At 42.5% G+C, this 27832-nt stretch overlaps 2 protein-coding genes and 1 long non-coding RNA gene across 3 annotated transcripts in view; 1 reads left to right on the top strand and 2 right to left on the bottom strand.

The window, feature by feature from the left end:
* Positions 1-27832, bottom strand: part of LOC308395376 — a 291287-nt gene continuing 263455 nt past the window's right edge. The window contains exon 3 of the long non-coding RNA XR_013971384.1: positions 1-340. This is a non-coding gene — a long non-coding RNA (uncharacterized lncRNA). The remainder of the gene's footprint in view (positions 341-27832) is intronic.
* LOC308395954 (histone H2A-like) lies at positions 4877-5766 on the bottom strand (the record flags this gene model as incomplete). Its single annotated transcript, XM_080881014.1, has 2 exons — positions 4877-5362; positions 5705-5766. 2 exons carry the CDS (start codon positions 5764-5766, stop codon positions 4990-4992), a joined length of 435 nt encoding a protein of 144 aa, XP_080737140.1. The 3' UTR covers positions 4877-4989.
* Positions 9625-10107, top strand: LOC308396335 (histone H3.2-like; the record flags this gene model as incomplete). Its single annotated transcript, XM_080881548.1, has 1 exon — positions 9625-10107. One exon carries the CDS (start codon positions 9625-9627, stop codon positions 10033-10035), a length of 411 nt encoding a protein of 136 aa, XP_080737674.1. The 3' UTR covers positions 10036-10107.

Genomic DNA, 27832 nt, shown 5'->3' with positions numbered 1-27832 from the left:
TGTGAGAGGTCGCGCCTCGTCCCGTCGCTTCAATTCCAGCGGTCAGCCTTGGGGGGGTTTGAACAGCTGGTTCCGCTCTCTTATTTCTCCGATAGGTCAGGGCCAAGCCAGCTCCGATCAGCAAGAACCCTGTTATCATGGTTCCGAATAGGTAGATGTCTTCAGCGTCCTCGATAGACAGTCCCGCCAGGCACAAGATCCTCCAGGTCTGCCACCCATCCATCGTGTATCCGGCAGGGAAAGTCCCTCCAGGGCACTCAGGCTCTCCCGAGCCCAGACTTCTCGTTGAGAAGAGGGTGTCAATAGCATTCAGAGACCAGTTGATCAAATCCATAATTCTCTTTTAGGTTTTAGAGAACGACAGTGAGAGACTGTTCCAGGGAAAGTAATGCACACGAGACAAGACAAGGACACAAGAGGCTAAGCAGGGAAGATAAGGGGAAGGAGGAGAGGAGAAAAGTGCGACCGCCTTCACCAAGAGCCAAGTATTAGCAGGTATTGAGTATTGCACATTGAGATACTTAGTGATCAGTTGGTGGATGTGTGTATTCACGTGTTCATTCGCTGTTGTTGTTTATAGTAGAGTCGGTAACTGTAGCTGGAAGGAAACGGACTGATGCAGACTAAGAGATCAGGGCCAAAGTGTGGAAGTGAGCTGCCGTAAGGTGACTAACTAATGGTGATTTCTGATATACAACAACGTGAGTGAAACTCGAGGCCGCTGTGCTTTGGTTAGAAGTGAGCAGCTCTCACAGAAGTCTCGCTGCACCGTGGGCGTCCAGCTGCATCGGTGTGTTTGCTGGGAGTTCGCGGCGTCACTTTGTCCCACAGCTGCGCTCACCAGATGCTGCTTTTAAGTCAGAGTGCGCGAACGAACATGTGTCTGAGCTGGAAAAGGGCTTTTCACGGAGCTGTGCTGCGGCTCCTTTGTTTTAGGAAAGAAAAGAGCGCAAAAAGCCGCCGAGCAGTGCTGAGCTCCGCACTGAGCTCCGCACTGAGTCGCTGAGCTTTGGAGGCTCCACAAAGCAAGAGCAGAGAGCACCAGAGCCCGACACGAGTCCGCTGTGGACTGCTCCACTGTTGGCCTGCAGTGCTGCTCACACACTCACTTTGAGCTCTTTGATCCCGAGACACGAAACACAAACTGAAGCATTGCGTGGCGCATGCGAGAGTGGCGCGCGCTACATTCACTCTCCACGGTTCTCATGGTGCGTTTAAGTGCAGTGTGACGCTTCCGAGTTGCCATCACTGCACCGTGACTCGATCAGAAGGAAAGAGGAAAATGTCAGAGGAAGCACCCGCACCTGCTGCTGCCGCCGCCCCGGCCAAGGCGGCCAAGAAGAAGACGATGGCTTCCAAGCCGAAGAAGGTGGGCCCCAGCGTGGGCGAGTTGATCGTGAAAGCCATGGCCGCTTCCAAGGAGCGCAGCGGCGTGTCCACAGTCGCTCTCAAGAAGGCTCTGGCTGCCGGAGGCTACGATGTGGACAAGAACAAGGCCCGCGTCAAGACCGCCATCAAGAGCCTGGTGGCCAAGGGCACTCTGGTGCAGACCAAGGGCACCGGGGCCTCCGGATCCTTCAAGATGAACAAGAAGGCTACCGAGAGCAAAGCCAAGAAGCCCGCAAAGAAAGCCGCTCCCAAAGCCAAGAAGCCCGCCGCTGCCAAAGCCAAGAAGCCGGCAGCAGCCGCTAAAAAGTCCCCCAAGAAGCCAGCGGCAGCCAAGAAGCCCGCAGCCGCTAAGAAGTCCCCCAAGAAGGCCAAGAAGCCCGCTGTGGCGGCCAAGAAGCCCACCAAGAGCCCCAAGAAGGTCACCAAGAAGCCTCCCGCAGCCAAGAAAGCCCCCGCCAAGAAGGCCGCCAAACCCAAAGCCAAGAAGGCGGCCACGCATAATAGCATTATTGTCAAAGCAAGATAAGATACTTTTTGGGTTTGTTTTTTTCTCATAACACTTGCAGCTTGTATTACTATCATGGCTCACATTTCACAATCAGAAACAGTTTTATTGCCAAATTGGGGGGGGGGGGGGGTTATGACATTAGGAAATTGCTGCCATACTTGGTGCAAAACAACCCTTAAAAATTAAAAGTGCTCAGGAGGTGTGTGTGTGTGTGTGTGTGTGTGTGTGTACATGTGCGCAGGTGATGATCAGCGCCACAATGGAACAGATGCAGAGAACACAGTATAGGGTCACGTGTTTGTGGTGGGAACAGTCATATGTACACGAGTGCTGTGTCTTCAGAAATCTACAACTATGTTTACAGTCACACCTTCATAGTCAATACATCAAACCACTTCTTATCTCTTACTATGAAGCATTATAATACAAGAAACCTTTAAAAGTCATCACCTACATCTTTTTTTTTTTTAATAAACAACAAATATGACTGGAAATAAATTAATAGATGCATGTTATTATCATCTACGTATGGAATATTTTTCCCTTCTATTTTTATTTCTAAACAGCTGTTTTAGTGGAAACACACTGTATATTTTAAGAATACCGAGCCAATATAATCAAATTAAATGCTCCACTCTACAACCCGACCTGACTAAATCTAGGCCAGTTGAACTGATATTAGGTGATTTCAAGCACACACTTTACTCCAAGCTGAACCCATGCAGCTATTTGTTGTCGCATGTATTTATTTCATGACTAATGTCATGACCATTTTGATTAATGCACATTTCAACAAATGGGCTTCCTTGGCGTTAAGGATGCGGGGGAATTCCCATTATTTCAAAATATAGACACAAAAACCTAAGCCTAGACGGAAGTGACTTTCCAAAATTTCCCAAATTCAGCAGCAGCGCTGAACACGTCGCAAATGGCTCCACATTTTCCTCCCTCTGCACCTGGATAGTTCCTGCAGCACCAGAGTACGTCCACCACACGTCCCCCTCCCCCTCTTCTGTGTTATGGCTTTTGCGTTTGACAAAGTTTGTGGTCTTGCCTCATGTGTCATGAACAATGTTCCCTCTAAGCTGCGCGCATGCGTAATTGCGCACTGCTGGCACAGTCTCTGCGCACAGAAAATCTGCGTTGCGCACAAAAAAAATCTAACCTGAATTGAAATTAAAATTAAAACTTTAACAATTCTGTTTTGCAGTGTTAGTCAGTAAGTGACTGGCTGCTCCCGTATGGGATTAGAACAATGCCACCTTATCCCATAGTCCAGCCGATAATGTGATTCACATTCGTATATACGCAGCTAATCAACGTTGTTGACAGGCTATGACAGCGTCCTTATGTGCTGACACCGGTGTTTTAGCTAGCAAAGCGGCGTGGCTGATGTGGAGTGAAGCCACGGTCATGACAACATGTACAATCTTTGGAGATGTAAGCAGGACAGACGGAACAATTGGTGGAAAAAGTGTGGACTTTATACCAGTTTTTAAATTGTGTTGATCGGCCACATAAAACCAGAGTTATGATAAAAAATATCTGCAATGTTTGGTTTTCTTCCTGAATACTGTCGTTGTTTATATTTACTGCGGGAAGAAACGGTAAAAATGGCGTTTTATAAGGAAAACACTCGAAAGCCTGTGAGCAAAAACAAACCCCCCCCCCCCCCCCCCCTTTCCTATTGGTCAAAAAATGTACCGTGTCAACCAATGAAAAAATGATATGGCAACAGTTGTTTAGGAAGGGGAAAAGTTTTAGGAATGTTTTGAGATGTGAGAGATTTGCGATGTTTAGCGCAAATCTTGTGTAGTGTGTAGTGTAGTCAATAGTTTTGTTGTGTGTGTCAGAACAACGAGGCGACTGCTGAATGTTACAGGTGTTACAGCAGTGATACATCTCCTGCTGTCAGGCCTGCAGGTATCAGGCTGTTGTTCTCCTTCATCTCATAGTGGACAGAAATTATTTTTTGGAGTGGCACAAATAATTTGTGTGGATTCAGATTTGATGCAGAACAGCTGATTGTTCTGTAGAAAGTTTGAAATGTTTATTTTAAAAAAACGCCTTGGCTGCATTTTTAGATAAACAGCTGCAAAAAAATTTGCAAATCTCAGTTACTTTTTTGAAGAAGTAACTATATAATTAATTGCCCAACATTGGTCATTGTATGCTGTATTTTGCAGACAGAGAGTTACAGGACTCTCTCCCAGACCACAGACTCATAATACAAGTCAGAGCTTTATATTAAAAAAACAAAAAGTTGTGTTTTCAAAGTTGGAGTTCAAGTTATTTTTACTTCCAATTGTGTTAGCATACTACACAGGTCATGAACAAGATTTTTTTTTAATTTTCATTGTAAGTGGGGCTAAAGCACTTAATTAAAAGTAGTCTAACATAAATGTAAATGCTGTAATTTGATTACTTTATTAAACCATGTAACTTGGATGGATTTGATGCCTGCGTGACCACAGTGCACACGTCTGCTGTTGCTCACAGTGGTCCAAGTGTCCGCTCAGGGAGTTTGTGTGTTCGCTCAGACACATGAAAAATTAGAGGGAACATTGGTCATGAACCACGTCGTGTCTGTTTCCACGAGCTTAGGATCTGCTTTTAATGTCAACCATGATGCATTTCTACGGCCGTAGTTAGCATGTCAGTAATGAGTAGCTCCGAATTGTTAAGACCGTAAAAATGTGATGTAGTCAGTTGTGTTGAACGTGATCTTTTGACCTGAGCAAGTTTGTTAGAATAAAGTGACAGATTTCTGAAAGATACAAGCTAACAGAGGTCAAAAAGGCACGGGCATCGGTCACGCTGCGAGAGAGACTGCAAGTGGTTTTGATCCAAGAAGAAGTGTTCAGTATTACATGAGTTGCTGAAAAGAAATATTTTCTGGAATCATTTTGAAAGAGTAATAAGAGGTAAGTAACTAAAAGGTAATGATTATACATACACACACACGGAAGTCGGCGAGAATAAGGTAATACTACATTTCCATATACACAAGGATGTTTGCTCAGAAAGAAGTGTGTGGCTCTGAAAAGAGCCTTTGTTTATTTGTTTCGTGCGTGAAGCAGAGGCTTTGGCATTTACTTGGCCTTGACAGGCTTCTCGGTCTTCTTGGGCAGCAGCACGGCCTGGATGTTGGGCAGCACACCACCCTGGGCGATGGTGACTCCGCCAAGGAGCTTGTTGAGCTCCTCGTCGTTGCGCACAGCCAGCTGCAGGTGACGTGGGATGATACGAGTCTTCTTGTTGTCGCGGGCTGCGTTGCCAGCCAGCTCGAGGATCTCAGCGGTCAGGTACTCGAGCACAGCTGCCAGGTAGACGGGGACGCCGGCACCCACGCGCTGCGCATAGTTGCCTTTGCGCAGCAGTCTGTGGACACGACCCACGTGGAACTGGAGCCCGGCACGGGATGAACGGGTCTTAGCCTTAGCTCTGGCTTTGTCTCCGGTTTTGCTTTTTTTTTTTTTTTTTTCCTCATGGATTTTATTATAAAAAGAAATGCAGTTACGTTTCTCATGTTTCCTGTAAAGACTGAATTTGAAAGGTTTGAAAGTATTTAAATGTCTCCTGTTGAAGTGAAACACCTTTTTTATTGTTGTTCTACATTTTATGGACATGCAGTTTCAAAACAATGTGTTAACATTAACTTTTACAAAATACTGTACAGTTTCTCCAGCACTTCTTTCCAAAACACAAAACTTGAGTGAATGTGGGATTTTATATTTTACTGAGTAGCTGCTCTAGTAGAGTCCTTGGGGAGAGTTTAGGGGAATCTGCCGGGACTGAAAAGGTCACTGTCCCAAGAAGGAAGCCATGGGATCATCTGGCCTGCTGCGTTTCATGCGGAAGGCCTCCATTGTTACGGCCCTAGCAGGGCCTCTCTCTCTCTCCTGAAGGTGCCTGTATGGGCATGTCCCACTACCTCCTCTGCCTGAGGTGCCACCTTTCCCTCCTGTACAGCTGACTCCCATCAGCAATTAAAGGTATTTAAGCCCAGAGCAGGGTGAGCTCTGGACCAGAGTGCCATTTGTGTGGGTACAGCTAGTGAGCTGAGTGGTTTTTCGGTGTTTCCAGCTGGTGAGCTGTGTTTTGTGGTTTTCAGCTAGTGAGCTGTGTTTTCCTTTTGACTTTTTGCATTACTGACCAACGCCTGAGTTTTGTTTGTGTTACTTTTATGGTGATAGCGGCTTGTCCGTCTCTTTTAGTTGAACTTCTTCAATAAAATTGTTTTATTCAATTGTTTCGCCTCCTTGACTCCTTTTTCTGACCTGGTCACTTTTGTTACTTCCCCCTCCCCGCCTAGACCCCCCCCCCCCCCAGGGGACCGTAACAAGTGGGGGCTCGTCCGGGATAATTGAACAAGGAGTTCTGTGCTGGATTTGGTTTTTGTTGTTTATCTCGCTTTGGCACCTTTTAGAGATTCCTAACTTCCCAGTTAAGGTAGGTGAGTGTCCAGCTGAGCTTTTTAAGTTCCTCCTTCGGGCACTCTTTTGTTATTTTGCCTTTGTTATTTTTGGAGTAATCCTGGGTGGGGATTAATTCTCTGTTGGGGGTAGGCAATTCAGGGCTCCGGTCGCTGAAGTTCTGCCTTTAAAGTTGCCTCGAGCCCAGCACGCTCCGGAAGATAGGCAGGGCAAGGTTTTGGAACTGGGTAAGTTGTTTTTGTTAACGGGTGCGTGGCGAGAGGTAAGTTGGTCAGCTAAAGTAAGTTGTGTAGTTGGCTGTTAATTGTCTTAATTAAGGGTGTGTTTTCTAACCCTTCACCATCCCCAAAATGGATGACACAGCTGCTAGTGTACAGGTGTCTAGAGGCTCGTTTGTGAGCAATAATATTCACCTGGTTCCAGTCTTCTGCGAATCCAGTGTTCACAGCTTTTTCAGTGTATTCGAACGCCTAGCAACTGCACTGCAGTGGCCTCAAGATGTGTGGGGGGTGATGTTGCTGTGTAGGTTGACAGGTAAGGCTCAAGAAGCTTGTTCTGTTCTGTCTGGGCAGGATGGCCTAGTTTATGGAAAGATCAAAAGTGCCGTCCTCCAAGCCTATGAACTGGTACCTGAGGCCTATAGGCAGCATTTTCGAGGGTTGGAGTTGGCACAGGGACAGTCCTATCTTGACTTCGCTAGGGAGAAGGCAAAGCTCTTTGATAGGTGGTGTTCTGCAAGCCAGGTTAATGATGTGGGGTCCATACGTGAGCTTATGCTGGTGGAGGACTTTAAAAACTCTGTTCCTAAGTCTGTTGCCCTTTATTTAAGTGAACAGAGGGCTACAACTTTACAGCAAGCTGCCACCCTGGCAGATGAGTTTAAGCTGACTCATAAAGCAAGTGCTGTCGGATAGGATATCCATCTGCACTATAGCGCATCCTGGACAGGTAAGAGTGGGCCAGCTAATAAGGAAAATGCAGTTATGGTTTTAAGACCTAGGCCCAAACTGTGTTTTTTCTGTCACAAGCCTGGCCATGTGGTTGCCAATTGTGTCAAACTGGCACTCAAACAGAAAGCCCACTCAACACAAAAGGGGCCTGTTTTGAGAAAAGTCAGTCGTAGCTCTCAAACTGACAAGCTTGCCAGGCCTACTGAAAGGCTAAACCTGGAGCACAATTGCTCGGTAGCACCCCGTAATCAGGGTACGAGGCCAACTAACCCTGAGCTGCCCCTGGTTGACCCTTTCTCCGGTTCATGTTCAAAACCACCCTTCAGATCTGCACCCCTTGCTAACAAGTATGTCTGTGTTTCAGTGAAGCCCGCTAGCTGCCTGCTGGGTTCTCCACACGTGATAGTTCGAAGCCCTGGCTATCCCATGGGACACTGTTTCGAGGGTTTGGGGCCACTCTCTGGGAATGTTGTGAACCCACTGAGATGGGATTGGCAGTTTCCGCAGGCAATGCCTAACCGGTGCTATGGGGTTTGGTAGGTGGAAAACCTGCAATTTCTTCATGAAACGGCTATGGAGTCACTTTGTGTTATCGTAAATTTGACAAACCATGGGTTTGCATTTATGGGAGGGGGTGTTACGGCCCTAGCAGGGCCTCTCTCTCTCTCCTGAAGGTGCCTGTGTGGGCATGTCCCACTACCTCCTCTGCCTGAGGTGCCACCTTTCCCTCCTGTACAGCTGACTCCCATCAGCAATTAAAGGTATTTAAGCCCAGAGCAGGGTGAGCTCTGGGCCAGAGTGCCATTTGTGTGGGTACAGCTAGTGAGCTGAGTGGTTTTTCGGTGTTTCCAGCTGGTGAGCTGTGTTTTGTGGTTTTCAGCTAGTGAGCTGCGTTTTCCTTTTGACTTTTTGCATTACTGACCAACGCCTGAGTTTTGTTTGTGTTACTTTTATGGTGATAGCGGCTTGTCCGTCTCTTTTAGTTGAATTACTTCAATAAAACTGTTTTATTTAACTTTTCGCCTCCTTGATTCCTTTTTCTGACCCGGTCACTTTTGTTACTTCCCCCTCACCGCCTAGACCCCCCCAGGGGAACGTAACACCATCTCCTCCTCAGTGGGCGCCTTTACTTCAAACAAGCTGTTGTACGGCCTCTTCCCCTCATCCAGCTGCATTAGCATCTCCACCTGCTTCACCTGCTTCACCCGCTTGTCCTCTGCTTCTAGAGCCTTCTTCAGCTTTTCCTTCTTCTTCTCCTCATCCTCCGAATCACTGCTGTCGGAGTCGAGCTTCTTGTTCTTTCTGTTCTTCTCTTTCATCTTATCTTGATGCATTTCTAGCAGAGTCTTGGGCTGTTCCTCCTCCTGTGGCTCAGTTATTGCCTCTTCAAATGGAGTGCACTCTGAGTTGTTAATTCCAATTCCAGCTGATCCTGTGCAGTAACTCTGTTTGACCATGGAGTGGCAACACTTGTACCCCTAGAAGCCGTCTTTCCAGTAGGAACCCCAAATACAAGTGTGGTTGTTGATGAGCACGTCCTCCTCATATTTGGAGCGAGCGACAGCCTTTTCGAGTCCTTTCAGCACAGCGCCGTGACGCAAATACTCCACGTAGTCCTCCGTCAGGGCACACAGCAACTCCCGCGGTGGTGCATCCAAATGCCAGGGTAAATGCCACCCGGGGGATTAATAAAGTTTTATTTTATCTAATCTAATCTAATAACTTTAATCTCAGCCAAACCGATTTACTTACGAACAAACAAAACACTGAAAAAAGCCCAACAATAACATTTTTAGGTTGTCTAAGTGACTTATATATTACGTTTAACCCGAGCAGCGAAAGTCCGCGGTGATCTGAAAATGATGTGCCGGGAGTTGTGCCGTTCTCAGCCGCATCACTAACCCTCGAGCTCCCGGTTAGCTGTCGAGCTGGTGGGTAGCAGACATCTCCGAAAACGTCGAAGCACTTTTGCAAATATGCGATATCTTGATAAACCGAGCAGATATTTGATGTTTACACAGCTACTTTCTCGCCTGAAAATATGTTAAAAGTTTATTTGGTGACCCAGAAAGATTAGTATGAGTAATTTTAAAACTTAGTAGCATTGCTGGAAACTGGAGTTTGGCTGGGCGCTATGAATTCTGGGATATGGTAGGCCACGCAGGACACACCCGACCCATCCTTCAAATTCGGGGAAAAGGAGGACACATTTGTCGGCTGCATTCGGAGGAGTCTACGAATTTGGACAGCCTTCGGCGCGTCGCTGTGACGTAATCGGTCTACAAATGTGGCCTCAGGAGGATGCAGCCCATGAATTTGGACACGACCAAAGAGAGAAAGAATGGCAAGAACCAAGCAGACCGCTTGCAAATCCACTGGCGGAAAAGCCCCCAGAAAGCAGCTGGCCACCAAGGCCGCTCGTAAGAGCGCCCCGGCCACCGGAGGCGTCAAGAAACCTCACCGTTACAGGCCCGGCACCGTGGCTCTGCGCGAGATCCGCCGTTACCAGAAGTCCACCGAGCTGCTCATTCGCAAGCTGCCCTTCCAGCGCCTGGTCCGCGAGATCGCTCAGGATTTCAAGACCGACTTGCGCTTCCAGAGCTCAGCTGTCATGGCTCTGCAGGAGGCCAGCGAGGCTTACCTGGTCGGACTCTTCGAGGACACCAACCTGTGCGCCATCCACGCCAAGAGGGTCACCATCATGCCCAAAGACATTCAACTGGCTCGCCGCATCCGCGGAGAGAGGGCTTAAGCTGTCTGCACGCCCTCCTACAAACAACGGCTCTTTTCAGAGCCAACACACTCACACCGAGAGCGCGCTCCTTTCTTACAATAACATTAACCTCATACAAGACAGTACAAGACAGTTTTTTTTTTATATAATAGAAGCCATATGCTTGGCATGAAGGTGGCATCCAGTAACTTGATCTAAGCACCAGTACTTCCAATTCTTTCCTGCTACACATAAGTTTACATTACTTACAGTAGAAGAAGACTGTGACACCCCTGCTCTAAAGTACCTTTAGAGTTGTTTAAATTGGCTATAAACTATGAATGTACATAACAATAAGCCTAACATGGATCAGATATTTTTCACAGTTCATGTTCAGTTCACAGGTGCAGTTGTTTTTTGTTTTTTTTCACTCCCCAAAGATGTATAAAAAACTAACAATTTAACACAATTCTTTGAACTAACTTTGAGCATGGAAACACAGCATCGTCATGTTCCGCTGGCGTTGATCCAATACCTAGGCCACATCGCTGATGTTGGATTGAAGCTGACTTTTGGGAACTCTGTTAAACTAATCTCACTGCACAAACTGTGTTCAGACTTTGACACTAACATTGATAACATACAGAAAAATTATACTGTGAAGCTGTCCAGATCAGTCCAGTCAAGTAGAGATCATAGATATAGTGCTCCCACAGTATGACTCCCCGCCGCTTTCAAGTCAGAAAATATAGTATTGACATTCTGAATAATCTGTTGCGATCATCTGTGAATGCTATTGCATGTACTAAAGCCAATATAAACACACTTCTAAAACTACATTGATTCTGGAAGTATGGACGTTCTGGTATTCAGAGTTTCAAGGTAAAACCTCATTAACAACCTATTTGATCTGGGGACAACTAATAATATTTCATGGCATGACCTTCCCCCCCTATCTGGCTCCGTTGGAGGCACCACTGGTTATTGGCCTTTAATAAAGATATTAACTGGATATAAACTGTTGGATTGTCTCTGTGACACATGTAGTACTCAATCTCATATCGTGTACAGTACACAGCTACTGCACCCCAGGCACAGTCATGCTGTTCCTCATTTCCGCCAAAGGCCAGTAGATGGCGTAGTTGCAAGCACTCCTGTTTTCTTTTACGTCCACAAATCAGATGTAAATTCAGGAGTCCTTCAAGCAACCCCTCACATTTGTTTCTGTCTGTTAGTTATGGGTTTTTTTTCTCTTAGTCTCGATACTACGAAGAAAAGAACCTGTCAAAATGAGTGGGCGCGGAAAGACCGGAGTAATTGGTTATTAGTTATGTAATCATGCCCCCGTATGCCCCATTATCGTTTGCTTCAAACTTCAGCAATTTATGGGTGAGACTTAAGTACATCGGAGACGGGGACCCCCCGACCCGTGATTATGTTGCTGAAGAGCTGATATTGCAAACATCATGGCTGAATGTGCAGGACATATACTCCTTCATTGCTCTCCCCAGTAAACGGGATTTTGAGCTGTGTTTCACCGAAGAGGCGCCCTTACGTCACTTCTTAGAGATCTCTCTTTCCAACGCATCACATCCGAAATGGAAAGACTGGCAAGTGGAGTCTTCTGTCCAGGTAGAGGTAGTGACTCTTGTTGTTAAGTTCTGGACTGGAAGGATTCCAGACCAAGATATCGAGTTATATCTTAAAAGGTATTGCGAGATTCTTCAACCCCCAGTCAAGCCAGTGGATAAATTCGGATTCTGGTATGGAGTCCGAAAATACAAAGTTCGGATGTGTAGAGACGAAGCTGGACATATAATCTCTATCCCTAATTCCATCTCGTTGGGCCCCTACAATGGCAGGATTATTTATCCGGGCCAATCGGTGAGGTGTTTCATCTGCCAAGGTCCAGACCACCAGGCGAGAGAATGCCCCACTGTCAAATGTTGGAAATGTGGTGAGTTGGGCCACAAGGCTAAAATTTGCCAAAACGAAAGTGAGTGCTCCCTCTGTGGTGCGAAAGGGCACACCTTCTTTAAATGCCCCAAGTCTTTTGTGAATATACTTAAATCTTCCCAACAACCTCGACCTTCTGCCACCATGGATTTCCCTTCTTTGGTGGATCCTTCCCAAGTCTTGGATCCCCCCGTGAGTGACCAGGTGAGAGAGCCCCCTCCCTCTACTCCCCCCCACCTTCCTCCTACGGCTGCCTCACTGTCACTCCCAGTTTCGCTTGGATTGGACAATCCACAAGTGGATGATCAGGATACCCAGTCTAGCCCTGTTCAAAATGAGTTACCATCTCCACTGTCTCAGTCAAGTAAAAAAAGTGACGAGAGTGATGAAGAGCTAGATGGTAACCTAATCATAGAGACATCGGATGGTGAGAATGAAAGCGATAGTGATGACGAAGAAATTGACAGCGAGCAGACACCTGATGACGACGGAGATAGCGAGGACCATGGATCCTTCCCTCTCTCAGAGGCGGCATCTCTGGCTCTTGCTTCGCTGCCCGGGGAAACGAAAGTAAAACGGAAGACCTTCTTTAGTGGAAGTCACCCAGCCCTCAACGAGCACGTCAACGAGGATACGAGAGGAAGCAGAAAAAGGAGCGTTTCTGCTTCTAGCTCTGGAAGAGATAAGCGGAAGGATAATAGACCAAGTCCTCCGTGAGTAATATTTCTGAGATGGTCTCTCCTTTAGTCAACCTATGAGTAACATCAAAATAATAACATTTAATGTCAGAGGTCTCCAATCAGATAAGAGCAGGAAAAGGAAGGTTGATTTCTTAAAAAGACTTGATTATGATATTTTGTGCCTTCAAGAGATGAGATTAAAGACACACGTAGATGTATGTGAATTAAATAAAATGTGGAACACTGCCCATTCAATAATATCGATAGGGGAAGACAGCTCTGACGGAGTGGGTATTTTCTTTAAAAAAGATGCGGTGAATATAATCAAAAGAAGAGACATAATACCGGGACGACTCCTCCTTGTTGATTGCTGTTATTACGGGCAAAGGTTGCGTATTATTAATCTTTATAATGCACCGGAACGAACGAAAAAGATACAATTGTTGAAAAAATTGAAGTATTTATTAGAGATTGGTTTTAATATAATTCTATGTGGAGATTTTAACATTGTTACTGAAGCAACTGATAGAATATCCAAGGTTGAATTTAGAGAACTGCGGGAAAGCAAATTATTGGTTAAAATTTGTAAGGAAGCAGCACTCCGTGATTTATACAGGCACTTGCATCCACATACCGTCCACTACACTAGATTCGATTCGTTAACTAAAACAAGGATTGATAGATTCTACATATCACATAATGTTCAAGGTCTGAAATATGACACTCTTTTAACAGACTTTTCTGATCATATGGTGGTTATGGCAACAGTGTCGTGTTGTCCCCATGAATTTTTGAACTATTGGAAATTGAATACATCCTTGTTAGCAGACGAGTTGCTTGTGTCCGAAGTTAAATCTGAAATTAGGAAAATATTACATCTTAAGATTTTTACTACTTCTTTCTCGGAACTTTGGGAGCTTCTTAAACGACGTATGTGTCAATTTTTTAAATTTAAAGCGAGAGAATTAAATCATGCAAAGAATGTAAAATATAACGAAGATGTGAGTAGATATATATATTTAAGAAATAAGAAGGAGAAGGAAGAGGAGAAGGAAAATCAACTGATGTCTCTTAAAGAGGACATTGATCGAGTCAATAGAGAAGTTTTATTTAATATGTTGCGACGTACTGACTTTCACGGGAACAGCGATTATATGATTTTAATAATCAAAAGAAAAGTCGAAATGATTTTATTGTCTCAATTAAGGATAAACATGGAAAGTCAGTTTTTAAAGAAGAGGGGAAAAGACAAGTAATTAGAGATTATTGTTCGGAGATGTTTTCATCCATAGTTACAAACAGCGACGCTATTAACAATTTTTTGAGTGAGGTTGAACCATTAGATTCTGTCATTTATGAAACTTTGATTGGAAAAATTAAAAGAGAGGAAGTGGAGTCAGTAATTAACCAACTTAGTACCGATAAAACACCTGGTCTGGATGGACTCCCCTCTGAATTTTACAAAATTGTGAGTAAAGAACTGTCTGAATTGTTAACTCAGTATTTTAATGAAGGAATAGAAAGAAAAACAATGGGTAAATCGTTTTATGAGGGAGTTATGTGTTTATTATATAAGAAAGGTGATAGAGAAGATATTAACAATTATAGGCAACTGACAATAATGAATGTAGATTATAAGATTTTTGCTAAAATAATTATGTCTAGACTAGAGGATGTATTAGATATTATCATTGAAAAAGAACAAACATGCGCAATTAAGGGACGATTGATGTGGGATAACTTAAGTATGTTAAGAGAGATTATTTATAATGGCAAGGATTCAGAACTCTGCATTTTAGGATTAGATCAAAGGAGGGCTTTTGATTCTGTTTCCCACTCTTATTTATGGAAAGTAATGAAAGCTTATAATTTTCCGGACCAATTTATTTCTATTATCCAATTGATTTATAAAAAGTCCTTAGTGCGAGTTAAGTTAAATGGAAAGCTCTCATCCCCTTTTAGTGCTGAGTGCGGGGTTAAACAAGGATGTCCCTTGAGTGCTGCGTTATATGTCCTTGCAATTAATCCCTTATTGAAAAGGATAAATGATGATAAACGGATCAAGGGATACGTCCTTGATAAATCCCTTAAAATCGCAGCTTTGGCGTATGCAGATGACGTGACGGTGATAATTAGAAACCAAAACGAACTGTCTTCAGTTATGGAGATATTACACCATTACGAACAGGCATCAGGTGCCAAGCTGAACCAAGACAAAACTGAAGGGGTGTGGCTTGGACATCCGACCAGACAACCTAAAATGATGATCTCTCTTTGTAGGGAGATTAAAATTTTGGGTATATGGATTGATAATACTGACTCTAGTTTACTAAATTGGAATAAGAAAGAAAATGAAATTAAAATGGAAATTATGAAATGGGAAAACAAAGATACAAATTATAAAACACGTATTAATATTGTAAAAACACACATAATTTCGAAACTTCTTTTCCTTGCCGCAATTTTTCCTCCTCCGAGAACAACTGTAATGAAAATAAGTAAGATGTGCATTAAATTTATCTGGGGATCCAATCGAGAAGTGACTAAGAGAAAATTTATGTACAAGAGTAGGAAGCACGGGGGTTTGGGAGCCCCAGACTTAGAGATTGTTTTGCGAATTCCTTTTATAAAAATTACTCAAAGCGCAATTTCTCGGGGTGCCCCGTGGGTTCGAGGGAAGGAGCAATTGTGGCAAAAGAAAAGAGGCAGGGCCAGAGCGGGCGTTCCATACCACAGACTTATGTTTGGTGACTTATCAAGTCAATGGGAACAATATAGTTTAAATATTCTCCAAGACAATACGAAAAATATCTATAAAAAAATTAATGAAACCAAAAATGAAGGTGTAATTCAATATAAGTATGCAAATGAAGATGAAAACCTTTCAATAGTTAAAAATATACAAGACAAATTATTATCTGAAAGCATGAGAGACGTGGTATGGCTCATCTCGCTCGGGCGCCTCCCCGTGAGAGCGGTGGTACAATGGAGTTGCTTTGTTACCACCATGAAATGTCCTATGACAGGCTGTGATGAAGATGAGACCCTAGAACATCTTCTATTGGATTGTTATAGGACAACTGAGATCAGGCAGAAGATGACAGAGATTGGCTATGATGTGGATGTTAATATTAAAGCAGTTAAATATGGTTTGTTTAAAGAAAAAATGTGTGACGACAAAAGGAGACTCTTTTGGTTAGTAATGTGTGTAATAAACACACATATTTGGAAAACTCGTACCAAAGGAGTACTTGAACAAAAGATGATAGGTAGTGATGTGGTGAGTAAACATATCATTACAGACCTGCGGAGAAGACGAACAATGGACCTGAAACTTGGGAAAGTTTTCCCCTGGAACGAATTAAAACTGTAAGTCTTGTGAACGTTGTGTGGACTCAGATGCTAGACTTTCCCCCTTGTTTCTCCTTTTTGTATGTGCTCATGGTTTTGTATATGTAATTGTATGTGTATGTGCATTTTATATGTAAACTTGTTTACTTTAAATAAAGTTAAAAAAAAAAGAAAGAAAGGGAGGTTTTATGCGATACTACACAGAAATGGCGAGCGGTAAAAAGAGTATGCTGCTGTCCTCTTTAGCGGTCTATGGAGATGATTCGGAGCCTGACTCTGACCCTGAACAAGAAGAATCAGGGGGGCGTGTAGGAAGCCTTGTATATCGCTATGATGAGGATGACCTGAACCAAACTGTGGACCCAGAAGAAAAAGAGTCTGCAGATGAAGACGGCAGAGAAAACAACTCGGAAGTGGACGAATCTGACGAGGGGAGGGACGCAGATGACTTTGAGATCTCAGAAGCAGAAAAAAAGGACCCCAAGGAGCTAGTTGCTCCGTTTTCAGAAAAGGTGAGAAACATGTCACCTGACGAGATCAAGATCCCCCCCGAACCCCCCGGACGCTGCTCCAGCCATCTACAGGAGAAGATTCCCCAGCCAACATTTATATGTGGGGCCCATATGGTTTGGAAATGGGCTGAAAAATGGGCCCCATATAGGATTGTCCGCGGGTTCCGTAATGGCCCCATGTTAAATGCCCATATAGGTGTTATATTGGTAAAATCTAGGAACTAAATGGGCCCCAACTGGGCAACATACACAGAAACCCACCCGGGCCCCATCTTTCAATTTTTTTGTGGGTACCACGTGGGCACCACATAGGCTAAAAAGTGGGTTTTAAGTGGGATTGTCCGCGGGTTCCATAATGGCCCCATTTTATAAGCCCATCTTGGTGTTATATTGGTAAAATCTAGGAACTAAATGGGCCCCAACTGGGCAACATACACAGAAACCCACCCAGGCCCCATCTTTCAAGTTTTTTGTGGGTACCATGTGGGCACCACATAGGCTAAAAAGTGGGTTTTAAGTGGGATTGTCCGCGGGTTCCATAATGGCCCCATTTCATAAGCCCATCTTGGTGTTATATTGGTAAAATCTAGGAACTAAATGGGCCCCAACTGGGCAACATACACAGAAACCCACCCAGGCCCCATCTTTCAAGTTTTTTGTGGGTACCATGTGGGCACCACATAGGCTAAAAAGTGGGTTTTAAGTGGGATTGTCCGCGGGTTCCATAATGGCCCCATTTTATAAGCCCATCTTGGTTTTATATTGGTAAAATCTAGGAACTAAATGGGCCCCAACTGGGCAACATACACAGAAACCCACCCGGGCCCCATCTTTCAAGTTTTTTGTGGGTACCATGTGGGTTCCACATAGGCTAAAAAGTGGGTTTTAAGTGGGATTGTCCGCGGGTTCCATAATGGCCCCATGTTAAATGCCCATCTTGGTGTTATATTGGTAAAATCTGGGAACTAAATGGACCCCAACTGGGCAAAGTACTCAGAAACCCACCCGGGCCCCATTTTTCAAGTTCTTAGTGTGTACAACATGAGGAAAACATGAGCTAAAAAGTTGGAATGGCATTATCAGTGGGTTCTGTAGTTGCATCTTACTTCTTGTTTGAATTGGCTAATTTCTGGCACTGGGCGGGTCCCATGTAGAAAAACAGCCACAAAATCAATTTAACAGACGGCCAATACGGCTTCTGTGACGCAAAGACACTAAATATATTAAAGCTGACTGCAAATAGAAACATCAAGAGGGGACACAAAACACATTTTGTTCACATTTATTTTGTCACACAACTGTGGGTTTAAGTAACTGTATTCCAAGGAGTGTGAACTTAAAAAACTAGAAATATCAAACTACATTCAAATTGCTTAGAGTTGGAACTGTAGCAACATGGGAAAAAATAAGAAGGGAAACTCAGAACCTTGTCTTGAATCAGCAGGGGTGTCTGTTATGTTTTTTTACAGAGCCGTTAGTCTATTTTGTCCCCTAGCAGCCCTCAGTCCTCCTCTGTCTCTAGCTCCAGTGAACCATTTGGAGAGAGCTTTCTCTGCTTCTTGCAGGTTGACTTTTGCAGTCAAAGAATTCTTCTTCAGTGCCTCTGCAAATGAAGAGGAAAAATGGGTAAGCCAAAGTAAAGGTAACCGTAGCTTACTTCCTTTGGTAATGATTTACAAAGAACAATGTTTATTTCACTTTCTTGCCTCAAATATATAAGATGGCACAATAACCAATCTCACTTACACTTTCAAACACTTTATTTAAAAAAGTGTCTCACGTGAAATTAACTTACCGTACACAACATTAAAGAGGCGCAAATCTCGGAACTTTTTCTTCCCATGTCGGCCAAGCAAGTTGTACTCCACGGCAAGCTCGGGTGATATGAGGAATTTCATCATTCTCCTTGTAGCATCATCTACACTTGTTCCCCCTATATCTGCTACCATGGCAACCTGAGGGGAACATACAAAAAGGACAGATTAGATACTGGCATCTGGGTAGGATGCCTCCCTGGGGAGGTGTTTTGGGCACATCCAACCAGGAAGAGACCCAGAGGAACACCCAGGACATGCTAAAGGGACTATGTTTCTCTGCTGGCCTGGAAATGCCTTGGGATTCCGCTGGAGGAGCAGGGCCAAGTGACTGGAGAGAGCGAAGTCTGGGCCTCTCTACTTAGTACCGGATTGGGTCACAGGGGGAGCAGCCTAAGCTTAAGATAATGGACCAGGAATGGAGGATAAATGGACGCTTTACATATTACTTAATGTTAATTGTGTGGAGATAAAAAAAATACTACACAGCAAAATCTCCAGTGTTAAATTAACACTGGAGAGTGTCTATATGGGTCCACACCTCTGAGTGCCACACCTCTGAGTGTTAAATACAACACTGTTGAGTGTTAAATTAACACTTTTGACAGTGTTATATGTTTAAAAGTAACCTAGTCAGTTTTGAAGATTAACAATGGCTAACACTGAGCAGTGCTGATTTTCTAACACTGGAAAATAACTCAAAATGTTAGAAATATTCCAGTACCGTCATGGACAACCACCATGGTGGAAAACCAAAACAGCAAAAGTAAGAGGGAATTCATGACGATGTTTACGTGAAGCGAAATTTTCAGTGTAGTTTGGATCTTCTTTTGCTGCTGGTTCAGTCAATATTGTTTGGATTAAGATAAAACCTGCAGCTTCAGAATCTAGCACAAAAAACACAAAGTGCCGTCGGCTGAGAAAGGCCACATCTCACTGATTCTGATCTGTCGGCGGGTCTGCGCTTTGTGTTTACATCTTTGTGCAGAATGCGTGTGCCTGCTCTCATTTACTTTCTCCAAACTAAAATAGGTTTTATTTGATAAATCTATAATCAAAACCCACCCCTATTCCTTACCCCTTTATCATTTATCCATAATGTTAAGCAGGACACCTGTGAATATTTTGTTGTTTTAGCTGTAAAAGTGTCATAAAATCAGCTGTGAGTGTGTGTGCTTTTATCCCTTTTTTCAGGATTACTTCTACTTTCCACATCTGCTAGGTTTTTTTCTCTACTGTATACTATAAGAGTGTCATCAGGGATTAATAACAGAAAAGGGCAAAAAACAAACTTGAAATTTTACTGTTTTTTTAACTGAAAAAGGGACTCATAATGTACATGAATAAAAGATTTAGAATAGGCAATTTGAATTATTAATTGTAAAACAGAACAAAAACAATTTTGTGACCTTTGGCCCTGTGGTTTGTTTTTGGGCATCTCTTTTCTTCTAAATAAGTCCAGCTGTGTTGGGCCCCTGGTAGAGCTCTGGTTGGAAGAGACAGGTTGGAAAAACCTGTCATCGGCGACGGGTTGGGGGCTAAAAGGTTAAAATAAATAGGAACTGGCCAGAATTTGCATAAACTATCATAGCAGAACAAATATAAGAAATCTACCCGTTATCAAAATCAGAATCAAATGCTTCATTAGAATAAAAAAATGTAACTTTCTGGAAGGTAAACATGTGGTATAAAAGTAACATCTCAGAAAAAAAAAATATATATCATAGCAACAGAAAGACATGGTAGCAGATGTGATGGTCTCTGGCCTGCTTTGCTGCCTCAGGACCAGTAAGACTTGTTAAATGAAACCAATTGTGCTGTATACCAAAAAAAATCATGAAGGAGAATGTCTTTCAGAAAATATATCAAAGAATGTTTTCTGACTACTGTATAAAGAACAGTGGCAAGCAGAATGGGGAGGGAAAAAAAACTTACTACAGCAGACATGCGACTGGAGTCCTCCAGTTTTCCATTAAGAGCCTCAACATCGTCTTGAGTTTTAAGAGGTAAAACAACCCCTTCAGGGACCTCCGTAACTGAACCGTTTTTCTGATTCAGCAAGGCATTTAACATCTTGCTATGAACCAGTTGAGTCTCCTTCACTTCCTCTAAAATGGCAAGTACTTTCGAGAACATGGCTTCACAAGTAGGGCTGGCGACACTCCGGGCAGTGGGGCTGGCGGCACTCCGGGCAGTGGGGCTGGCGGCACTCCGGGCAGTGGGGCTGGCGGCACTCCGGGCAGCGGGGCTGGCGACTACACTATTGTTTTTTCCAGAGGGTCGCTTAAGGAGTTGTTCTGGAGGCGTGGGTGGAAGTTCCTCATCTGAATCAGAAGGCTCACTTGATTCAGTGTGGCTGCTCAGTTGATTGATCAGTTTAACACTTGGCCTAGAAAGGTTAAGCACAGAACATTTATGACACTGCAGGAAATAAACTTCATCTTGTTTGTATGCTATTACCACTTACTTTCTTTTTCTTAAGCCATTCTCATTGTCCGTCAAGTCTGATGAATACTCTGCTTGATGCAACTTTGCCCTGGCATTTGCATAAGTTGCTATAACATAAATTGTACAGAATACAACATGTAAGATACAATGTAAAGAAGAAATAAATCTGCAAAAACAATGACAATGAAAAAATGGTTTCCAGTAGAATAGAATAGAATAATCCTTTAATTGTCCCACAAGGGGAAATTTGGTTGTAACAGCAGCCAGGAAGACACATATACAAACAAACAGTACACAGGACACAGAACAGAAACATACAATAATACAGTAATACAGGGCCTTACATTTTCAAAAGCCTCCAAGTAAAAAAAAAAAGTTCATGTATAAACTTTTAAAGAAAAGGAAATACAGATGTAGTGTACAAATAAAGTCAAACTTACCTGCATTTCCCATGACACGGACATTGCAGAGTATCCAGTTGCTGGTTGGTGGTGTTCCTTCCTTTACAGCCTTTGTCACATTCACCAATGAGGCAGGAGGCCACCAGCATAATTTTCTCTCTGCGTCATGGAACCACTCTGATGGAATGATGTCTACCTTCTTGCAGCCATCAGAGTCAACTTCATCCACAAACTCGACCACACTGAATGAAGACATCCTGTAAACGCCATTGAGTTACATGCTGTGTAGCTGAGGCAAAGCTACAAATGCATTACGAAAAGGTAACAAAATAATTGGTTTTGTAAATTTAGTTACAGGAGCACTAGCAAGATGACCTGACAGTTTTGACAACAAATGTACACCCAGAGATGTTGAATCAATAGGGTAGTTAAAAAACGCTGTTCCAGTCTCAAACAGTTCAAACAAAACATGTATTTCTCCGATGAACAGCACAATGTTCCGCACAACTGCAACTTTGCCTTCAAGATCAAAACAATTTGTTCCATTGGAGGTGGAGATTATTTGATTTCCATGTCTGTACATCTTGTACTGAAAAGAATGATGGACAAAAAATTCAGTCATCATAGGTCCAGATGTATGTGGCTGTGTGAGTACACCCTCTGGCATTTTGCAAGACCTGTGAGGATACAATTGCTTTTCACAAACTCGTCTGACAATTTGCTGTACAGGATCCTGTGGTCTTCTCACCATCTTTTTTAACTGTCCCAAATAATTCTCAAATGGAAAACATGAAACCAAATCCAGAGGGCCATACTTTGTAGCATCATCTGCTAGGTGCAAAAGACTGTGTGTATTGTTAACTAAGAATTTAGTCCCATAAATCTTAGCAAAGTTGGCAACAAAGCATCTCAATAAATTTTTTGCATAATAACAGTACTCTTTACACAAAGGAGACAAAAGTATCCTCATAGCAGATGACAAAACCAGGAAGTTCTTGTACTGTGGATTGCACAGTTTCTGGAAAAGCACAACTGGTCCAGTATACAACAAAAATTGTCTTAATTCTGTAGCTTTCCATTGTCTGTACTCCATTAGGGACCGTGGCTTTCTGGAAAACGTGCGTGGCAGACTTTGCCTATACTGTTTTAAGTGATCTGAAATGGCAGACAGAGTAGAAGTAGGAACCCGACACTGCAATGGTCCCTTAATCCACAGGGCAAGTAATTTACGTACAATACCCAAGCAAATTAAATGCATATAGTCTAAGGGAAAGGCTGAAACCATGCCAATGCCTAGCTCTTGAAGAGGTGATTTGGAGTTGTGGTGATCTTCATCTAACATTTCTTCAAACTGAGAATCTGATCTGAGACTTGAATCCATATCTGGAAAAATAACTTTCCCATCAACATAAACACCATACTGTGTACAGCGCTCACAAGAACTGTAGCCACCATGACCTTTGATGCATTTTAAATAAGCTCTAGCTGGGGTGTCACAGATAAAAGCATCTGGAAGGGGTACATTGAAGTGTTTTCCATTGAAAACAATACCAGTATTTGTGACCTTTTTTGCATCTTCTATAAAATCATGCATGTAGTCGTTCACCGACTCAGGTTTGCAGGGACCAGCATATATACCCATCATGAAAACATTTGCTTGTGGCAGTTCAACTATCTTACCTAAAATAGGCCACAGTTGCATATTAGAGCTCTTAAAGAGAGGCAAACCATCAACATTCACACGAATGGTTAATGTATCAGTTTTCAGTTCATGTTGATTTATCATTTTCAGTTCTGACAATACTGCACTTTCAAGACCAAAATGGTAGTACCTTCCCCTGCCAATCTGTTTCACTTCACAGTCTTTTAATGTACTGAGCAAAGTTCTGGGATCCTTTGGCAAATCTAGACCAAGCTCCAAAAGTATGGTTAAGAGCTCTGACAACACAGAATGAGACACATTTCGGTTTGCTGCCCATTCAGCAAGTTTCCTCTTAGCATCAGAGTTTGACTCCACATCAGGAAAGTCACAGTTTTGTTCTTCATCCGCTTCACTATCCATGTAAAAGTCATTACTATTAAAATCCAGAGGTAAATCTTCATCCAAGCTGTTACTCGAATATTCCTCTACATTGTCCTCTGCCTTGTTGATAGTCTCATCTTTATTTTCTATATCTTCAATATTTTCCACTGCTTCATCCACAATCGAATGTTTGTTCGCCACATCTTCAGTGTATTGCAAAGCCTGGTCCACAGCCTTCTCTGCAAGTTCCACAGCATCTAAAGCAAGGCTCTGTAAATGCTGCTGAACTATAACTTTAATTCTCCTTCTCCTCGTCCGTGATTTGGCAAGAAGGTAATCCATTTCACTAAAATACACAGAAGATTGTGTGCAGAATAGAAGTGTGAGCCATTTTCACACATACAGCAATCCAAAAAATTGCAGAAGATATTCTGAAGAGGAATACAGTAGCTTGCAAAAGTATTCACCCCCCCTTGAACTTTTCCACATTTTGTCACATTGCAGACACAAGCAGGAATCATTTTTATTGGAATTCCATGTGAAAGACCAACACAAAGTGGTGTACACGTGAAAGTGGAATGAAAGTCATACATGATTCCAAACATTTTTTTACAAATACATAACTGCAAAGTGGGGTGTGCGTAATTATTCAGCCCCCTTTGGTCTGAGTGCAGTCAGTTGCCCATAGACACTGCCTGATGAGTGCTAATGACTAAATAGAGTGCACCTGTGTGTAATCTAATGTCAGTACAAATACAGTTGCTCTGTGACGGCCTCAGAGGTTGTCTAAGAGAATATTGGGAGCAACAACACCATGAAGTCCAAAGAACACACCAGACAGGTCAGGGATGAAGTTATTGAGAAATTTAGAGCAGGTTTGGGCTACAAAAAAATTTCCCAAGCCTTGAACATCCCACGGAGCACTGTTCAAGTGATCATTCAGAAATGGAAGGAGTATGGCACAACCGTAAACCTACCAAGACAAGGCCATCCACCTAAACTCAGGCCGAACAAGGAGGGCGCTGCAGAGAAAGAGAGAAATGCAGCCAAGAGGCCCATGGTGACTCTGGACGAGCTGCAGAGATCTACAGCTCAGGTGGGGGAATCTGTCCATAGGACAACTATTAGTCGTGCACTGCACAAAGTTGGCCTTTATGGAAGAGTGGCAAGAAGAAAGCCATTGTTAACAGAAAACCATAAGAACTCCCGTTTGCAGTTTGCCACAAGCCATGTGGGGGACACAGCAAACATGTGGAAGAAGATACTCTGGACAGATGAGACCAAAAATGGAACTTTTTGGCCAAAATGCAAAACGCTTTGTGTGGCGGAAAACTAACACTGCACACACTCTGAACACACCATCCCCACTATTGGTCTTTCACGTGGGATTCCAATAAAATTGATTCATGTTTGTGGCTGTAATGTGACAAAATGTGGAAAAGTTCAAGGGGGCCGAATACTTTTGCAAGCCACTGTATTTGGAAACATTGTTTGTAAAAAACACTTCAGCCAGAGTGGAGATTTTCCATCAATCTACACTGTAAAATGTATAAATCAGCAAGTGATAAATTATCACTGTTGCTGGTATTTTCTCAAAGAGTTGTATGTGATAGAAATTGCTGTTTATAGTCCTTCTGTACATCTGCATGTTGCTTCCCAATTAAAATCTATAATTGTGGGGATTCATATTCATGTGATACTTATAACAACAGTTATCAAGTATACCAATTTAACTTTGCTGATGTGCTTGAAGGAAAATGGTTATTTCCATGTATTTCCCTATTCTGCCTTTAATTTTGAGGAGTTCCTTCTAGCTGTTACAGTGCTATGGGCTCAAAATGTGGTCATAAATATTTTGTACTTGTAAATCAGGATTTGTATGTGTAAAAAAGATTTGTGTGTGTGTGTGTGTGTGTGTGTGTGTGTGTGTAAAAAGAATTTGTGTGTGCGTAAAAAAGATTTGTGTGCTGACTTAGCCAAAAAAACCCTGCAAGTTACAAGTATGAATTTTGACCCTATTTTTCTTCCTTTCATCTGATTGGTCAATGTCATGTCACAAATGTAACAATCCAATCAGAGAACAGATGGGTTTGGCTGTCGGAGGGGCGCTTTTTTGAACTGCAGGTCTTTGAAGGGAATAAATGCCCTTTTACATGCCAACCCAGCGTTTTCCTTCATCACCATGAAGGAAAACAGTCTGTGGTCGTCCGACTTTGGTGATTTTTGTGTCACAGGTCTACGTGCTTAATACAGGGACTTCCACAGCCTTTTCAACAGCGCTGCGGGGGGGGCAGTGTTTTGGAAATGACAGTCTTCATTACAAAGCTTTCTCCATTATGAATTAGCATACATGTTTTTATTGAACATTTGAAGAACTAGCAAAAAAAACCAGAAACTCTTGTAGAGGACATAAAGTCAGAGATAGAAACGACAAGGAGCAGGTGCATCTAGTACAGGTAGAGCTGCTGCAAAAACCCACAGAGCCCAGCAGCCAGCGCTACAAATTCTGGATCCTTTGCTTTTAGTTAGCAGTTAGCATTAGCAGCACATCCTGCGTCTGATATGAAAGCACTTTTATGCTGCGCACTGTGACTCACAGCAATGGTCCCGGGTCAGCCCTGACTTTGTGTTAAACTAATCCTAAAGTAATAATGGTATTTCTAACCAGTGATATACCACAACTTTATCCTTTCAACAGCTGCTGAAAGTTAGGTGACCTAGCTGCTATCGGATATTTATATAGAGATCCTCCAGCTTCAAACTGTATCACCCTTCAAGGACCTGCAGTTCGAAAAAGCTCCCCTCCGACAGCCAAACCCATTTGTTCTCTGATTGGATTGTTACATTTGTGATTGACATGACATTGACCAATCAGATGAAAGGAAGAAAAATAGGGTCAAAATTCGTACTTGTAACGTGCAGGGTTTTTTTGGCCACACACAAATTCTTTTTACACATACAAATCTTTTTTACACACACAAATCTTTTTTTTTACACACACACAAATCCTGATTTACAAGTACAAAATATTTATGACCACATTTTGAGCCCATACAGTGCACCTAAAACAAAAAATCTGCAGTGATTTACATTTGTTGAATGATCAGTTTTGTAAATTAACAGTCTGTTTGTGTGCACAGCTTACAAAACTGTACTGTAAGGCATGCTCTGATTGCATGCTAAAATGTTGTTGCTTAAAAATAAAATCTGTAATACATTATGCTGATGTTCTTAATTATCAAGACTTATTAAAAAGTAGATACACAATTTCTATAGAATGGAAAACAACTCAGTTAATTTTTGTTCCTATGAATACCAGCATCTTAAACAACTCCAACAACTATGACGAAAAACGCTTTCCTGCTCCCCTCACCATCCGCTGATTAACACTGAGCTGCTGCTGTCAACACCATCAAACTTATTTAATGTTTAATGTTAGGTTATTTTTAAATCTTTACCAAAGCTTAACAACTATGGATGCTCACACCTGCTGCTAAAAAACTGTTAGAAACTACAGGAGTAATTTCTTTTTTTTTTTTTTAAAACGGCACTGCATTTTTATTGGTTACCATGTTTATTACCACTTTTATCAGTAAAAACCTTCCTATAAAGTATAGATTTCAATTCAATTCACCTTAATGAGCTGCACTACTTACAGTCCTGTGAGCTCTGGTTACTGACAGCAGGTGTGAATGTTTGGAGTCCTAAACTCAGATAGAGATTAGAATAACAAGGGAATGTAAAATGTTTTGATGCACCTGACAGCAGCAGCTCAGAGAGAACTCCAATTGTGAGGGGAGGAGCAAAACTGTCAGAGTTGTGGGACATGTGAAGAGAGCACTGTTGGCATTATGTTAGCACAAAACATTGAAATTTCAATAGATGTCTAATTATGAAATTGGTCATTGACTCCTGCAGCTAAATAAACATTTATTTACCAGAAGAAAAAAAAATAGTAATGCACTCCTTTCACAGATGTCCCATTAACCATCACTTTTCAAAATAATCCGTTCAAGCTATTGAATATGGCTAATAAGTAATACAAATAATATGAAAATGACTTACATGTCAAAGATGGTGTTTGAGATCCCAAAGAATCTAAATGTCATAAGGAAATAAAAGAAAGTACATGAGAAAGAAAAAGTTGCAAACGTTTCCATTTTTTCCAGGATAATTCAATATAGGAGATTTACTTACTAATCCACAAAATGAACAGTGTAATTATAAGTTTGAAATGCACTGCAAGTGTTTATATGGTAAACTGATCAACTCCAACAGCAAACACTGGCAGTGCAAAAATGTACCTAACTAGCTGACAGACTTTAAAGTCACGGGAAGATATATATATAAATGGTGACATATCCCAGAACAAATCTGAACATAAAAATATTATTAATTGTCTATCTTCAGCAACTGTGTGCTGTACAAGCACTATAAAATTTTAACATGTTTCATTTACAGTTGAATGACACAAAATCACTTAGGGGGGCACATATGACCTGCAGGCTGCACTTTGGACATCCTGCAGTAGACTGCTACATAGACTACTTAATTATGCATAGGGGGATATTTAGTGAAAGACTTCATTTTATTAAATAGTTAATTAAGCCATCAATGGGAGTTAGATTTAATACTAGTGTTTTACACAGCA

This window comes from Rhamphochromis sp. 'chilingali' (genome assembly GCF_963969265.1).
Source record: "Rhamphochromis sp. 'chilingali' genome assembly, chromosome: 4".
Taxonomy (NCBI): domain Eukaryota; kingdom Metazoa; phylum Chordata; class Actinopteri; order Cichliformes; family Cichlidae; genus Rhamphochromis; species Rhamphochromis sp. 'chilingali'.
Note: the sequence above shows the minus strand (reverse complement) of the source record. Positions and strands in the feature narration are given on the sequence as shown.